The sequence below is a fragment of the Schistocerca gregaria genome, chromosome 11 (assembly GCF_023897955.1).
Source record: "Schistocerca gregaria isolate iqSchGreg1 chromosome 11, iqSchGreg1.2, whole genome shotgun sequence".
In the NCBI taxonomy this organism is placed as follows: Eukaryota; Metazoa; Arthropoda; class Insecta; order Orthoptera; family Acrididae; genus Schistocerca; species Schistocerca gregaria.
The window spans coordinates 116,402,827-116,420,215 of NC_064930.1; the positions used below are offsets into that span (position 1 = coordinate 116,402,827).

General features: G+C 41.2%; 1 protein-coding gene across 3 annotated transcripts in view; it reads left to right on the forward strand.

Annotated features, from left to right (window-relative positions):
* The window catches only part of LOC126295148 (protein DDI1 homolog 2-like), a 127,197-nt gene that overhangs the window by 94,702 nt on the left and 15,106 nt on the right, over positions 1-17,389 (forward strand). The window contains exon 7 of one of the 3 annotated variants that reach the window (XM_049987436.1): positions 3,660-3,874. The exons of 1 other annotated variant lie outside the window; for it this stretch is intronic. In XM_049987436.1, the coding sequence (XP_049843393.1) occupies positions 3,660-3,670 (11 nt within the window). In that variant the 3' untranslated portion in view covers positions 3,671-3,874. Of the gene's footprint in view, positions 1-3,659; positions 3,875-13,709; positions 13,850-17,389 lie in introns of those variants that run through there. One more of the 3 variants, XM_049987435.1, reaches the window with a different exon arrangement.

The following is a 17,389-nucleotide window of genomic DNA, read 5'->3' on the forward strand; positions in this document are numbered from 1 at the left end:
AGAATTTGACTTAGAGCAGTTGGTACCCATACACCCAATTTTTGAACTTTCCCCATTGTGGAGAGTAACTAATGTGAAAACGATTTTCCTTAAAACGAGAAAACCATTTTCTTGCCATGCTCTGTCCAGTGGCATTATCCATGTACATGGCACAAATGTTTCTGGCTGACACATCTGCTATCACCTGTCTATTGAACTCTAAAGAGAAGAATATGTGGCAGATGTTAAGATTTCTCTACTTGGATATCCTTTTTCTAGCATCCACATCTCTACTCATTATCTCCATATGACAAATTGTCAATTTATGAGCTCAAATACCAACAGTAAACTACAAATAAAAAATGACAATCAATAAATAAAACCAAACAAAAACACTGCGAACTTATGCACCAACCCAATAGTTGTAAAAATTGGTTAGTGTTGTGAAAAAATTAATCATTGGAATTTAAACTGAGCTATTTAATCATCAGTATACAAAGAAAAAAGACCAATATAACCTATAAAAACTCTGTTTCACCCACTAGGTTGGGAAGAAAAAAAGTTTTTTTTGAACCATGCTTTTTGAACAAATGTATTTTTGCAATCTTTTTAATTTCCTTTGCCAGTTTACAATACAATTTTATTCCCTGATAGAAAATGTTTTGAGTTTCTGGTTTGTTAATTTCTTGGTAGATGTAAGCCAAAACTTGCTCTTGTCCCACGATTATGTACACAACCATTAGTGACATACTTAGTACTGTTGTCCTTGATATGCACCACAGATTGGTAGGTGTGTTTACTTGGTGCAGTGAAGATGCCCAGTTACTTTTAAATAGTTCTTTACAGTGAGTCTGACTACTATTGCTAGTTGTCATTCTTATTGCCCTTTCCTGCAATCGTGTCCATATATTGCGCCCCCAGAAAAGAATCCTGTAGCTATGAGCTCAGTGTACATAGGAATAGAGTATTGCCACAAGATATTGGCTGTTACAGACTCATGGTAGAGCCCTAAGAGCATAATACGCTGACGACATTCTTTTTTCCAGTATCTTTGTGTGTTAATTCCATGTTAACTTACAATCGGTATGCACCCCTGAAACTTTGGGTTTGTTACAAAGTCTGTTGATATTATATATGCGTAAGGATCCAGTCTCCACAGTCACCCTATAAAATAAGCATTTTTAATGATTTGTTTGTGGAAAATCTAATGAACCAATCAATGTAAATCATTTTCCACATCATTCATTGATCTCAGAACAACATTTTCTGATCTTTTTAAGAAATTCAGTATTCATAAGCTCCCCATCTGAGGAGTTAGAGTTGCTCCGTCTAAAGTAAGGTGTGTCTATGACAGAAGTCCTGCAGTCTTCAAATCTTATCTAAAATAAAAGAAAAAGGACAGTTTTCTTAATCTATAGGATATTGCACACGACATATTCTGACCTGGAGTTTCTATTGGATATTGCACACAGAATATTAGCACAATTTTTAGGAATTTTGCGAAATAACAAAATGGCAGAGGTTTGAAACAAAGGTATAGTTTTTTAAAGTTTTTTTGATTACATTATTTGCAATAACTAATGAATAAATTAAAATAAAAAAATAGCGTATTACCTCTTGTGGACAGGCCGAAGGAGTAATTCAGTCAAATTTTGGAAAGGCACCTCTATCAGTGTGCCTGCAATCCACTCCATCAGTTTGAAATAGACTGTACACTGAATTTCTTTAAAAAATCAGAAAATGTTGTCCAAAATTGGGTAAATAATGTGCAAAAAGGTTTATGTTGATTTCTTCACTTATATTTTAGTCTGACTGAAGAGGATGGACCCTTAATGTGACATAGAGTTGTTTCCCCTCTAATTACTGCAGAACACTAAACATCCTTCAGGATTTTGTCAGTTTTAAATAACTTTTAACTTTTGTTACAGATATAAGTACAAATCTGACTTAAACACAGACTAGGTTTCAACTGAAACTAAACCTTGTATGTAATTTCATCTTTTACGTATTGGTTAACATTGTTATCTTCAATGTCCATGACACTGAGGACTCTGAGGTCTTCCTTGGCACTCCTTAGGGCCTCTGTAACTCTGTGTGGTATTAGCTGTGACATAGTGATATCTAGTGATGAATTCCATTGGCTGCACACTAAGATCATAAATGAGCTCCATATCCTCAATTTAAATTCACCAATGGGTCCTACGATATTATCTCTGAACTCTCTGTCCCCATTCACTCTGAGATTTAGCTCACAAGGCTCTGTCGCTGTCCTTTAATTGGAAAGTCGTCACCCGAGTCTGCTGTCAGGTGCAGGTGGACTATACCCATGTAGGAAGGAGTACATCATTTCACAAGTGTAACTGAGGACTCACATCATTGCTGCTACGTACACAACCATTGGGCGTGATGATTATTGCAAACCTATGAAATGACTGATTGATTAGCAGTGAATATGTGTGTGTGTGTGTGTGTGTGTGTGTGTGTGTGTGTGTGTGTGTGTGTGTGTGTGTGTGTGTGTGAGAGAGAGAGAGAGAGAGAGAGAGAGAGAGAGAGAGAGAGAGAGAGAGAGAGAGAGAGAGAGAGAGATTTTTTCCAAGAGTGATAAATATATTTTAATGTTTAGTCTCTGTTCAGAGAATGTATAACAATTAGTTGATATACACACTTCTTACAAGTTACCACGTCTGTAAGGACAGTGCAAGTAAACAGGACACAAAGACAAAGTGTGTTCTCTAAATGAAAATTGATTATAATGGTAAAAAAAGAGCAGAGATCATTACAAATACAGATTCCTATGACTAAAAGGATATACAAGTAGCAGACTTTGTGATCACAGTGATGCTACTCTCTGTTCTGTTTTTGTTTAATGGAGCGCACACATTCTCTCATGATGTGGGTGCAATAGACAACCATTTTGTTTGCATTGGATAAACTTTGTAGGTTTTCGTGTGAAGTGTGGATTGTAGCATAAACTGTTTCCAAGTATCACTCTTCCTCTTAGGGAGCACATTTATAATAGTATACACTGCATCACTTAATTTTTGTCTTGCATTCTCCACAGCCTCACAAAATACAGATTTTTTAGAAGTCATCTTATCCTGACAATCAGTAATTTTTGCCAGGTCATTGCTACTTTACAGCAGCAAGGTCACGCACCCAGACTCCGTACTAAGTCACGACCACCATTACCCTACTGTACAATTCAGTAAGAGAGAATTAGTTGACCAGTAGCAAGCAACCGCGGCGCCGCTATTCTCAGGGTTGTCATACTCACGAAATTACAGCGAGAAAGGGGGGAAGCTAGTATAACACTGACGTAACAGCAGCGCCTTGATTTCTAGGGTATGCAGTCTGTAAGAGTAGGTCTTATTTGTTCCATTTCTGATCTCTCCTGTATGCTGCCTGAGGAGCATTTCAGACAAATAGCAAATAACAAAACAAATATTTCAACATTTTCAGTATATTATTTGCATGTAAATAATGTCTTTCTGTTCTATTTAAGTATTATAAAAATAATAATAAAATTAGTTGTAGAAACGTGCTCATTTATAGACAGTGAGAGTACAGAAAATTTAACATCTCTAATATTTACGGGAAAATTCCCGAATTTAATTTGGCCAGATTCTGTACCCCCACCGCTGTTGTCACTAACACTGCATTGTGTGCAATGTCTTTTGCAGGGCACAAGTAACAAACAACTTAACACAAGAAAGATTCTTGTTAACCGAGATCGTATTAACTCGTCTCATGTGTGAAGACCTTCAGCAGCAACTTTTCAAGCCACAATGCGAACAGAAAAATTTGCTGTGTGGAATTTGTCACAAAGATTGTTATTTTGTAACTCTTAGTTTTGGTGTTTCTCGAGTTAATAAAAGTGGAGTTACTTTTTCCTTCAGACTTATGCTTGTCTTTATGTAGTTAATTGTTTTATAAAAATAAATTAAAGCGTAGAGATTAATACAAGGGGTGTTCAATAAGTAATTCAAAACATTTTCTTTTCTCAGCCAATTTCCGTTTAAAAAATGTGGACTTTGTTGTGGAATATCATGTTTTAATACTCCCACTTCATCCCCTAAAGGTTCATGAAGTTCTGATAGGTGGCGGCACTGTATATGGTCTTCAAAATGGATCTGTAACAGAGCTGCGTTCCAAGCACAAACCTGTTATTGAGTTTCTCTTGGTGGAAAACAAGACATGCCAGATATTCATAGGCACTTGCAGAATGTGTATGGAGGCTTGGCACTGAACAAAAGCATAGCGAGTCATTGGGTGAGGCATCTGTTATCATCACTGCAAGGTCACGCAATCCTGTCTGATTTCCCATGTGCTGGCCGGCCAAGTCAGCTGTGACTTCCTCAGCATTGGAATTTGTGGACACTCTCATTTGAGGTGATCAACGGATCACTATCAAACAGCTCATTGCCCAGCTGGACACCTCTGGACACACTCACCCATCAGTTGGGATGTGCACAAGTGTACACTTCTTGGGTTCCTCGCTGACTAATGGACGACCTTAAAGAATAACTAAGAACCATCTGTGCAAAATTGCTTGCACATTACAAGTCTGATCGGTACAGTTTTTTCTTTAACGTCATTACAGGCAATGAAACATCAGTTCATCACTTTGAACCAGTAACAAAGTGGCAGTCCAATGGCACACCACCTCTCTTTTGAAGAGAAAGTTCAAAGTCACACCCTCAGCTGGTAAAATCGTGATGACAATTTTCTGGTGCTTCAAAGCAGTTATTTTGTTCGATGTCCTGCCTTATGGTGCGACAATCGACTTTAAATTTATTGTGCTTCTATCAGGAAATTGAAGAAAAGACTGAAGTGTGTTTGTCGCCAAAAAACTGCAAGTGAAGTTCTCCTTCAGCATGACAATGAAGGGCCTCACACAGATATGCACATCCATGAGGAGCTCAAAAACTTCATTGAACTGTTCTTCCTCATCCACTCTACAGTCTTGGTCTTGCAGCATCCAACTTCCATCTGTTTGGCTCAATGATGGATGTACACTTCGGGAAGCAGTATGTGGATGATGGTGAGGTTATTGATGCAGCAAGAGGTTGGTTCCGAAGTCGACCAATAGATTGGTGCCATGTGGGCGTATAGGCTCTCCCTGTAAGGTGGTGTAAGGGTGTTGTATTGAACAAATCTTCAAGTCAAACAAAAGTTTTCAGAGTCCAAAAGCGTGTAATACGTATTATTTGTGGAGTAAATTCACGGACGTCCTGCAGAAACCTCTCCAAAGAACTGTGTATACTAACTACTGCCTCTCAGTATATTTACTCCTTAATGAAATTTGTTCTAAACAATATACCTCTTTTTCCAACAAACAACTCAGTTCATACATACAATACCAGGAACAAAAATGATCTGCACAAGGACTTAAAAGCACTTACTTTAGTTCAAAAATGGATCCACTACTCAGAAATACTCATCTTCAATAATTTGCCAGCAAACAAAAAAAATTTAGTTACAAATAAAGATCAGTTTAAAAGGAGCCTGGAAGACTTACTAGTGGCCAACTCCTTCTACTCCATTGACGAAATTTTTAATACAAACAAATGATGTATTGCATTTATTTATACTATTAGTATTGTTATTTCAGCTTTAAAAAAATTGACATGTTCCACATCCACGAGGATCTGCTCAGCACGGATCTATGGAATGAAAAACTAATCTAATCTGGGTGAAGCCATGGGTTTTACGACAACACGATAAAAGCATTCAACAAAACTTGTTACGTGAGTTTACAGTGGAAGACGTCAAGTCGTACATCAATTACTTAAAAATGGGTGAGCATACACTTTTGTATGTGCTCAGTGAAGTGTATCCTCATGTCACAAAGCACAATATTCACTTAAGAACTGCTACATCTTCAGAAGACAGGCTCACTGTAACACTCAGATTCCTTGCTACAGGAGAGGGTTGGGTCAGGTCAGGTCAGGTCTCCAATTCTCTTAATCTATTTTTGTATTCAGGGTGCCTCATGTTGTAAAGCGCCTCATCAGCTTCATACATCTCTATTAATTTTGTAGTTGTGGGCACACACCAATTGCATTTACCGGCAATGTTTATATAAACACTACAGACGACAATGCTGCAGCGATGCTAGCACTCCATGTGGTAACATGTCACATTGCAGTGAACAGAAGATAAGGGACTTCTTTGATCAAATCTACAGCGTGACCCTAGATTTGATCAAATATTGGACGACATTTGACAAAGTTCCTATTACACCATCAAATATCTTTGACAAAGATTTTTGATAGTGTAGTATCGGCCTTACCCCCTCCCTCCTCCACACCTTCTCTCCTGCCCTCCGTCTAAACTGCAACACTTGACTCTCCGCCACTCCCACCATACTATCCCTCCCCCTCCCCGCCCCAGCCTCCTCCTTACCCCTCCCAGCCGCCACTCCCATCTTGCTCTGGTGCTGCTGCTCGCTGTATAGTTTCAGCTCTGAGAGTGCAGACGTGTGTGGAAAAGTTGTGCTTGTGTGTGTGTGTGTGTGTGTGTGTGTGTGTGTGTGTGTGTGTGTTTTTACTGCTGACAAAGGCCTTAACGGCTGAAAGCTATGATTGTGTGAATCTTTTTACACACACACACACACGGCCATTATCTGTGGCTGCTGAGGCCAGACTGTTAGCAACAGCACGTGATGAAAGAAGCAGTGGGGGTGGTGGGGGGAAGGAGGAGGCAGGGGCAGGTCGGGGTAGCAGAGTAAGGCTGGGCGACAGTAAAGTGCCGCTTGTGGGAGCGTACAGGAACAAGGTGGGGAGAGGCTAGAGCACCTAGGTGCACTCGGGAGGTTAGATGAATGGTGGGAGGGGTGGTGGGGGGGGGGGGGGGGGTTGCGGCTTATATCCTTGTCATAGACCTAGATTTAAGACCTGTCCCATATGTTCTGCCACCAACACCACCACCACCACGACCTACTCCATTCCGGTCACTAACATCACCTATCCCATCAAAGGCAGGGCTACCTGTGCCAGTACTCTTGTGATCTACAAGCTAAGCTGCAGCTACTGTGTTGCATTCTTTGTGGGTATGGCAGCTGACAAGCTGTCCGTACACACGAATGGCCACTGTCAAACTGTGACTGAGAAACAGCTGGGCCATGCAGTTCCTTAGCACACTGCCCAACACAGTCTTCTTCATTTCAATGACTGCTTCGCAGCCTGTGCCATATGTATTCTTCCTACCAACCCCAACTTTTCTAAACTGCTCAGTTGGGAAATCTCCCTGCAATACATCCTATGTTTCCTCAATCCTGCTGACCTCAATCTTCATTAACCACTGTCCTTCCCACTCTAGCACTACACAGCCCTCTATTCCACCAACACACAAGTCTTTCTACTTCTCCCGCCTCATCCCTTTATGTTCCCACAAGCAGCACTTCACTATACCCCACCCCTTTCCTGCTGTCTGTCCCCCTGCAAACCCCAGCCTCCTCCTTACCCCCACTGCTCAGATTGCTTCTCCCATCATGCACAGCTGCATACAATCTGGTCTCGGCAGCCGGAGGCAGTGGTCGTGTGCACGCTCGTGTGTGTGTGTGTGTCTGTGTGTGTGTGTGTGTGTGTGTGTGTGTGTGTGTGTGTGTGTGTTTGTGTGTTTGTGTGTTTGTGTGTGTATGTTGTTTAATTTGGAAGACGGCCTTTTGGCCAAAAGTTCACTTGTTTGACAGTCTTTATGTTGTGCATATCTGCAATGCAACATCTCCACTATATGTTGATTATGAATGTATCCTTTTCATAATATTGTCATTATTTCATTCTATATTTTCAGCTACAGTAATAGAAATCCCTCTACAGAATAGGAGTTGTCAATGAGAAGTTTTTTTGTTTGTTTTCAAATTTTATCTGTCAAGAAATTTTATATCACTGGGTAAGTTATCAAAACTTTTGGTTGCAGTGTTGTGGACCCCTTTTGCACTAAAGACAACCTTAATGCGGAATAATTTCTGTCATTTTTCCTTTTACTATTCGGCTATTGTAATTACATACATTACTGATCTGAACTGTATTCACCAAACTTCGTGAGGAATAAATATACTGTGAAGCAGCAGTCAGAATGCCCAACTCTTTAAACGAATGTCTACAGGATGACTGTACTGAGCTTAACATATTATTCTTACAGTACATTTTTTAGCAGTGAAGATGTTTTTTCTTAAAAATGAGATACTTCAGAACATTATTCCATTTGAAATTATTGACTGAAAATGTGCAAAATTATTCGACTTACCAATTTGTCTCTCCCCAAGATTTGCAATGAATCTAGGTACAAATGTTGGTGAAATAAATTGTTTTAGGAGTTTCAAAAGTACCTTTTCCAGTTCAAGTTGTCATAAATATGAACATCTAAAAATTTTGAAATTCTCACTCTATTTATTATTTACTCCCCATGTGTTACACTTCCAATTGGTGTAGTACCACGAAATGTGCAGAACTGAATATGTTGTGTCTTTTTCTACTGAAGGTGAGACCATTTAAAGGAAACCAGTCAATGATACTTTTAAGAACACTGTTCACCATTTCTTCAGTTTTTGTGTGCATGCATGGGTTGATTACAATATTGGCGCTATCTGCAAAAAGAACAAATTCTGCTTGTGTATATTACACAGAAGGTTGCTTGCATATGAGGAACAATAGTGGACTGATACAGCCACAGGGAATTCCATATGTGATTTCTCCACAGTCAGTATAATGTCTCTAGACTACATTGGCAGTATTACTATGTACTACTTTCTACATTCTTTCGGTTAGTTATGACGTTGTTCATTGGTTGGATATACCGTCAGTTCCATAACACTTCAATGTATCTAGGAGAATATTATGATTCACACAGTCAACCAGTGCTATACTTTTTTATTTAATGATTGTGAAATTTAGTGAGTTAACATGTAGATTGCATTCTCAATAGAACAACTCTTCTGAAATCCAAACTGTGATCACCTTTTCAAAAATTTTAGAAAATGATGTCAGTGGTGAAACAGATCGGTAGTTATTGACTTAACTTTTGCTATGGGTCTTTTTAACAATGGCACATTTCAGTCTCTCTGGAAAAATGCCTTGCATTAGTGATGCATTATGTGTATTATAGGGAACAAATTTTTAGTACTGTATTGGAATCACCGTCAAAAACTAAATGAGCTTTTATTTTTGAAATAATGTGTAATTTTCTTAATTTCAGAAGGAGAAGTTGGTGATACATTTATTTCATTGAGACCTATGAAAGTTGCTTTTTCAACATACTGCCGTGATTTTTCTCTCACTCTGCTTGTCCCTGTTTGTTGCACGAGATGTATCTGCAATGCACACTTTTGTACACTGGTCCGTCAACCCTGTCGTGCGTCTGTTGGGCACAACAGTCGCACCTCGCTGTTGCAAAAGTAACAGTTTGTCTCGGCCATAATTGTAGTCGAACAAAAATGGTACTTGACGGATGAGGTGATCTCTGCATATCTCTACTATTACATGCTGTTTTGTTAAGTGGGAGATATGATAGTCTTTAGAGCTTCAAACACACTTTTTTAATCAAAATGGTACCTTTCTGGACATTAACTCCTTAGTAAAACTTTATCTACAAACACCCCTCTGCAAGCCCTAGAAGTTTGTAACGGGAATTGTGGAACAGCCTCACACACTCGACCCAGTGAGAGGTCAGATGGAGCGAGGTAAAGAATAAATGCACCTCTCTCAAAACGACAATGTCTCACTGTAATACAGATGAAGCGGCAAATATATATGAGGGCTGTTCAAAATTTGTCAGACTTTCATTTATAACATCAATCTTTATTGACATATAACAATGAAAATAATCAATTATTGATAATATAATGTAAATGGACACGTAAAAAAAAAAAAAATCTACTCACCAAGTGGCAGCAGGGGAACAAACACACACACACACACACACACACACACACACACACACACACACACACAAGGATTTGATTTTTGCAACCAGTGGCTCTGTCTTCTGATTGAAGAGTTGAAGGGGTAGGAAGAGGGGCGTAGGGAAAGGACTGGAGAGGTTTAGGGAAAGGGGTAAAATTTAGAAAAGTCACTCATAACTCTGGATCAGAGGAGATCTACTGGACAGAATGAAAAGGAAAGACTGATTGTTGGGGACTGCACTGTATGAGATTTGAAAACCTCAGAGCTTAAAGGTGGAAGGCAGGGTAATGTGCAAGACAGGGATTACTACTAAAACATCATGCACAAGCTAATAAGACTGAAAAGCTGAATGCATTGTGTGTAACATAGTGGGAGGAGGGGGGAGGGGGGGGGGGGGGGGGACGACAGCGAGAAATAGACAAGTCAGAAAATGAAAGATGTAGAAAACTACAAGGTGTACAACTTTTGCTTCCACTGTTTTCTCCCCAACATTTGAGTCTTTAATGAAACAGTCTGGTTACACATGTATCATTCAAAGTATTTTCCATCACTGGCCACTGCTTTCTTCCACCTTTCGGGCAGTGTACGAATCCCGCATTGAAAAAGTTGTTCATCTTTTGAAACGATCCACAAATCGATCCAATTTATTGCTACTTCATGAGATCAGACGTGTTGGTCAGCCAGGCCATGCACCACTGATCTAAACAGGTGATAGTCAGAGGGAGCAATGTCTGGCGAATACAGTGGGTGGGGCAGGACTTCCAATTTTAACATCTTGGACAAAATGGATTTCATTTCAGGGCATGATTTTAGGAAGCCTTTGCCTTGTCGAAGTAGCTGATTGAAACATTCAAGACCAGGAAAATACTGGGTGACAAGTGGTGTGCTCCAAAGTTGTTTTTTTGGAGAGATTGGCAGTACTGGGATTGGACATGATGACCCGGGAAATCTGCTTTTAAACTAATCTGTCTGGATAATCATGTCGAGTGAAGGCTGAAGTGAGAGTGGTGATGTATTTCTGTAAAGAGTCTGCATCCAAACAAGTATGTTTGCCTCAAATGCCAAGGCTGTATGGTAGGGAGCATTTGACCTGGAAAAGGATAGAAACTGTCAAAATGTAAGTACTATTGTTTATTAGTGGGTTTGATGTGGACGGAAGTGTGTAGCTGGCCTTCGGTGAGGATGAGATCAACATAAAGGAAAGAGGCATGGGATTCAGAATAGGACCATGTGAAATTTAACTGGGAGAAGGTATTTAGAGATTCCAGGAATTTTAACAGGTCAGCCCAACCATGAGTCCATCGGTCACCAAGGTGTTATTAATGTATCTAAACCAAACCAGGGGCTGAAGACTAATGGATCCCAGGAAAGCGCCCTCCAAGCGACCCGTGAAAATGTTGACATAGGAAGGAGCCATCCTGGTTCGCATCGCCATGCCCCATATATGTTTGTATGTCTGCCTCTCAAAGGTGAAGTAATTGTTGTTTAGTATGAAGTTGATGAAAGTGAGCAAGAAGGATTCATAGGCTCGGAATCACATGGGAGTTGACTAAGGAAATGCTCAACAGCAGACGGACCATGTACGTGGGGGATATTGGTATAGAGGGAGGTGGCATCAGTGGGATCAAGCAAGGTGTATGGTAGGAGTGGTACGGGCACAGATTTCAGATGGTCAAGGAAATGGTTGGTAACTTTAATATAGGAGGGAAGTCTGTGTACTATGGGTTGCAGGTGTTGACCAACTAAGGCAGATATATGTTCGGTGGATGCTTTGAAGCCAGCAACTATAGGATGACCAGGATGATTGGGTTTGTGGATCTTAGTAAGAAGATAAACAATGGCGGTGCATGGTTGGCTTGAGGTAAGAAGTTCTGTGGATTGAGGTGTAAGTCCTTGTGAGGGGCCTGAAGTTTTTAGGAGGAACAGCAGGTCAGTTTGAATCACAGCGATGGGATCTTGGTGGCAGATGCTGTATGTGGTGGTGTCGGACAGCTGGCGTAGACCTTCACTAACATACTCTTGTCGGTCAAGTACCACAGTGATAGATCTTTAGTCTGCTGGGAGGATAATGATGGAGTCATCAGCCTTTGGGGAATGTAGAACTTGGAGTTTCGCAGAGGACAGAATAGGGTCATGTTGTAAGAACCTGAGGAAAGGTTGTGAAGCAAGCTGGATGTTGTTTGACATCAGTCACCTTCAGAGTTGTCCACTTCAGCTTCTATACACCTATGCCAATGCTGCTCCCACTGCTGGAAGCATTGCTGGGGAGCCTCTTTTGGTACATCACAGTGCTACAACTTAGTTATGCACAGTGTCTCCCTTGTTCTGAAATCTGATCACTTTCAGAGTCTTTGAGTTTAGGGAAAAGCAAAGAGTCACTCATTGCTAGTCAGACAAATAGGGAGGTTGACAAACCACAGCCATGTTATGTTCGGGCAAAAAATTATGAAGTAGTTGTGAATGACGAATGGGTGCATTATGTGGTGAAGTTGCCACCTGCCTGCTGCCCCCCAAGTCTGTATGTTTCCATCCCACTGCTTCACGAAGGCAATGCAGAACTTCTCAGTATGCTCCTTATTGTCACTAGTACCTCCTGGAGGTACTCGTCAAAAATGATGTCAGCACGACTTTCACATTTCTGAGGACCTGCCACATTTTTCTGGGTCTCAGGGATGATGGATGGCTCCATTACGATGACTGGAACATTGTTTTTGAGTGGTACCCATAAACCTGATACTCGTGACCAGTGATCACAGTGTTAAGGAAGTTAAGATTATTGTTTACAGTATCCTGCACATCTTGTGCGAACTCTGAACTCGGTTACTTCTGCTCACGTGTCAGCAACTGTCTCACAAATTTTGCCGAGATCCTCCTGAGGTAAAAATGTTTGTGAAAATGGCACAATTGGATCCAGTATTAATTTTAATCTCATCTGCAAGTTCTCTGATTGCGTTTTGTGCACTCTGCATCACTGAGGCCTTTACATGTTCAATATCACCTCATTTGTAGATTTTGAGGGTCTACCTGAACATTGTTCACTCTTCACTGGTAAGTAACCATATTTCAACCAAATGGTTCAAATGGCTCTGAGCACTATGGGACTAAACTGCTGTGGTCATCAGTCCCCTAGAACTTAGAACTACTTAAACCTAACTAACCTAAGGACATCACACACATCCATGCCCGAGGCAGGATTCGAACCTGCGACCGTAGCAGTCGCACGGTTCCGTACTGCGCGGCTAGAACTGCGAGACCGCCGCGGCCGGCTATTTCGACCAGCTACACTACTTTATCTGTGTGGTACCCATTGCTTCATCCCCAAACACTTGTAGAATCTGCCAGATTGTTTCAAAGTGTGTGTTGCCAATCTTAAAACAAAATTTGATGCAATAATGTTGTTCCACTGTTTCTGTCATCTTGTGCAGAACACAAAATCCGACAACTACCACTTACACGTGTTTACTTGTCAATGGCTAGCCAGGGACTGGTTGTTTCTACAATCATGAAAAAAATTAGGCATGTACATTATGTAATAAAAAAAATAAGGTCCTCTAGCAGAGACCCCACAACGACCGTCACCTCCTCCTGTTTGCACAGGTAGGGGTAGTTATTTTGTGGGCATTCTTCTTACATCAGAGTAAAAAGGGTTTTCAGAATTGGTTTAAACTGATACAAAAGTGTGTAGATTTTAAAGGCAAATGTTTTGAGAAACAGTGGAACAGTTTGTGCCAAAAGCTGTTACTCTTTCATTTATTTGTTATCCGAGCGGAGGCTCGGCTGTACAGAACCTGCCATGTGCTGAGGCTACTTCGCCTTGTTTTCCAGGTTTCTCCACAGAATCACAGGATGCTGGTGCCCGGGCGCCATCTCTGCCTAGGGACCCGTCACTGACTATACTGCCGACCGACAAGTTCGGCGAGAATGAGGTGCGCGACTTGGTCAGCCTCGGTTTCACCAGAGAACAGGTGAGCAGTGCTGGCGGTCGCTCTCTGCTAAAATAGGGAGGAAAATTTCCATTTCCCCTGTCTCTCACTAAAATCTGTATTCCTCCCCCCTCCCTCCCCTCCCACCCCGTGCTCCTTTTTATGTGGTTTGTAACAGGTCCCTCTCTTGTGCCGACCTCTTTATCTCGGTGTAGCATTTACATTGACATCCTCAATTATTTGTTGGATATCTTCCAATCTGTGTCCTCCTCTATGGTTTTTGCCCTCTACAACTCCATCTAGTACCATGCAAGCTATTTTGTGATATCTTAGTACATGTTCTGTTGTCCTATAACTTCTTCCTGTCAGTGTTTCCCACGAGTTCCTCTGCTTGATAATTCTTTTGGGGAATGTACTCCTTTCTTATGTTGTCAGTTTACTTAATACTGAACATCCTTCCGTGTGCAAGGCAAGTAGAAGAGGAAGTGCACTGATTCCCATAGTGAAGTGGTTCCACTGTGAGATGTCAGTTACTCCGCCTGTGACCCGTGGAAATTCGTGTTGCTGTGACAGAAGCAGCACACGGACTTAACATTGTGGATAGGATTGAGCCTCAGTGAAGTTTCGTGGAAGACACAGGGTTTCCTTAACTATGTTTACTGTTCCAAAACTCAGTCACAGTTCTTTTGTTGCAGATATCTAGATGACATCTGCATTTGTCATACGTATGATGTCAAAGAAAATTCATATTTATGTTCAATTTCCACAGAGAGGTTTTACAAAAATTTAAACACATTGTAACATGTCCAAGCTGAGGGAGTTTATTACTGATGGATAGAGGCACCTGTTTTTCGCAAATCGCGAAATTTTCACGAAATTTTACACATTTTGCTGAAAACGCGAAACTATTTACTTTTAAGCCAAATCGCAAAATAATTGACGAAACTTTGCAAAAACTCGTCATTTGAACTTAACTGCGGAAATTCGATTGGAGTTATGGTAATACAGTCTGGAAATCAATTGTACACCATTTTGATATGTGTAATATATCGAGTATTCCAAAGACATTCTACAATGTTCTTGATGTTCTGGCGGTGTATTCAGTATTGCGTGTTGGAAATCGTTGTGGATCACCGGTGCATTGAGTGTGGTATTTTGAGTTGTGTTGTCGTGCTACAGATGATTAATATGGTAGTGACAGTTTTCGACTGAGAAAAGGAATTTTCGTCCGAAGGATTTTATGTTTTCGACAAAAGTAGGAAGATACTGTGTGTCTCTGAGCACTATGGGACTTAACATCTGAGGTCATCAGTTCCCTAGAACTTAGAACTACTTAAACCCAACTAACCTAAGGACATCACACACATCCATGCCCGAGGTAGGATTCGAACCTGGGACCGTATCAGTCTCGCGGTTCCAGACTGAAGCGCCTAGAACCGCTCGGCCACCGAGGCCGGCTAGGAAGATACTTATGTGCAAATACTGCAATGTGGGTATTGAGTGGCAGAGGAAGGAAACATGCCTGAAACACATTAATAACAGTTCTTCACATAAGAGGAACAAGGAGAAAGCACTAACAACTACTGGTATAAAAAGACAAGCTACGCTCACAGAAGGCACTGCATGGGCAAAACGAGTGAAAAATGATAAAGAAGAATCCATTTTATCCACTACTTGAGCTTTCATTGAGGCTAACATTCCGATGGAAAAAGTTGATCATCCGGAGCTGAGAAAATGGATGAACAAATACATACCAGGTTTGTGTAAAGCTGTAGTGGAGGCTTTGTGGATCCCAGTCAGTAATGTTGATAGTGAGAGACCATTTTCTAGATACTGCAACATAATGTCTGACAGGAGAACAGCTCTGACTCCCAGTAATATGGAAGTCATGGTATCCTTGGCTTTCTTGGGCTGACTTGCGTGTTGTGTCCATAGGCTAGGACAGGATAAACATTTTCCAAACTTTCGTGATTTATAAGTTTTATGCTTTTTCAATTTATGCAAAATAAAAGATTTTTCACTGCAAATGTGCCATAAATGTATTTCCTGTACCTTTTACTGCTGAAAAGTGGAAATAAAATTTAACAAAATTATTGCCGAAATGAAAAAAAAATGAAAAAAAAAAACTAGCGAAAAATATACCGAAATAACTATTTAAAAATGACAAAATTGGGCAAAAATTTTCACCACAAACAGGTGCCTCTACTGATGGGTGATCATTGCAACTCAAGAGAGTTTGCTGTGGGGAGGAAACTTGAGACCTCTTTCCAGTAAGTATTGAGGTATGCTTAAGGTACTACCAGTGGTTACCCTTAGAGGTTGGAGAGTTCTTTCAGAAGCAAAGCTGTTACTTTTATTGGTGAGAATGCTCCTCCATTTCATTAACTTTTTGTGAGTGTCTGCATTTTTGCACCAGGATTGTCCATAAAATAAGGTTCCCAGGGCACTACAGTCCTGAAAAGCGCTGTTACGGTGGATCCCGCAATTCGGTAGTGTACTTTGGTTCCTCCACTCCAAATCTTCTCCCTAGCAAGCTGCCTGTGGAGCTCAGTCTTGGCTTGGCAGCCATACGTGATGGATCGCCCCCTCCATTCACCCGCCAGGTGTGAGCTGTGCTCGGTGAGCCATTTCCTGTCTGCGAAAAACATTGTGCCGGCAGAAATCCATTCCGAACTATGCGAAAGTATGGAAACAAGTGTACGAGCATGCAACATGTGCGCAAATGGTGCAGACAGTTCGGGAATGAGTTTACTGATGTCCATTGTGTGGAGTGTTCTGGATGGCCATCTATTACTGACGAAAGAATCGCAAAAGTGGAGACAGTGGTGGTCTCAGATCAAAGAGTGACGGTTTGCGAGATCTCTGAAATTATCCCGGATGTCATCAAAGCCTCTATTGATGGAGCATCTAGCATATGCTAAGGTTTGGACGAGGCAGATTCCAAGAATGTTGACCGAAGACCACAAATGTCAACGCGTTGAAGCGGCCCAAGAACGTCTTCAAGATCACGGAACTTGTGGCGAGGAATACCTCGACTCAGTTTTCACTGGAGACAAGACTTGGGTGCACAATCGCACACCCGAAACCAAAGAACAGTCCAAACAATGGAAGCACCCAGAATTGCCGAGATCGGGTAAATTGAAACAAACGCAAAGTGTTGGCAACAGTGTTTTGGGACAGGAAGGGGGTATTGTTGTGCGAGTTCGTGCTCACCAGTGCAACAATCAACACTGCCGGGTACTGCGAAACACTGAAAAATTGCGCCGTGCAATTCACAACAACAGGAGGGGTATGCTGTCCAAGAGGGTGTGTCTGCATCAGGATAACGCTCACCCACACACCGCTAAAGCCACCAACGAGCTCATTGTAAAATTCGGATGGGGCATTGTCAAACACCCACCCTACAGCCCGGACTTGGTGCCAAGTGACTACCATCTCTTTCCTGACATGAAGAAGCACCTGGGTGGAATGCATTTCGGCGACAGTGGAGGGCTGGAAGAAGCGGTTCTCTGGTATCTGCGTGGCTCGGCGGCAGATATTTTTGACTCTGGCATTCAAAAGCTCATACACCGCATACAAAAA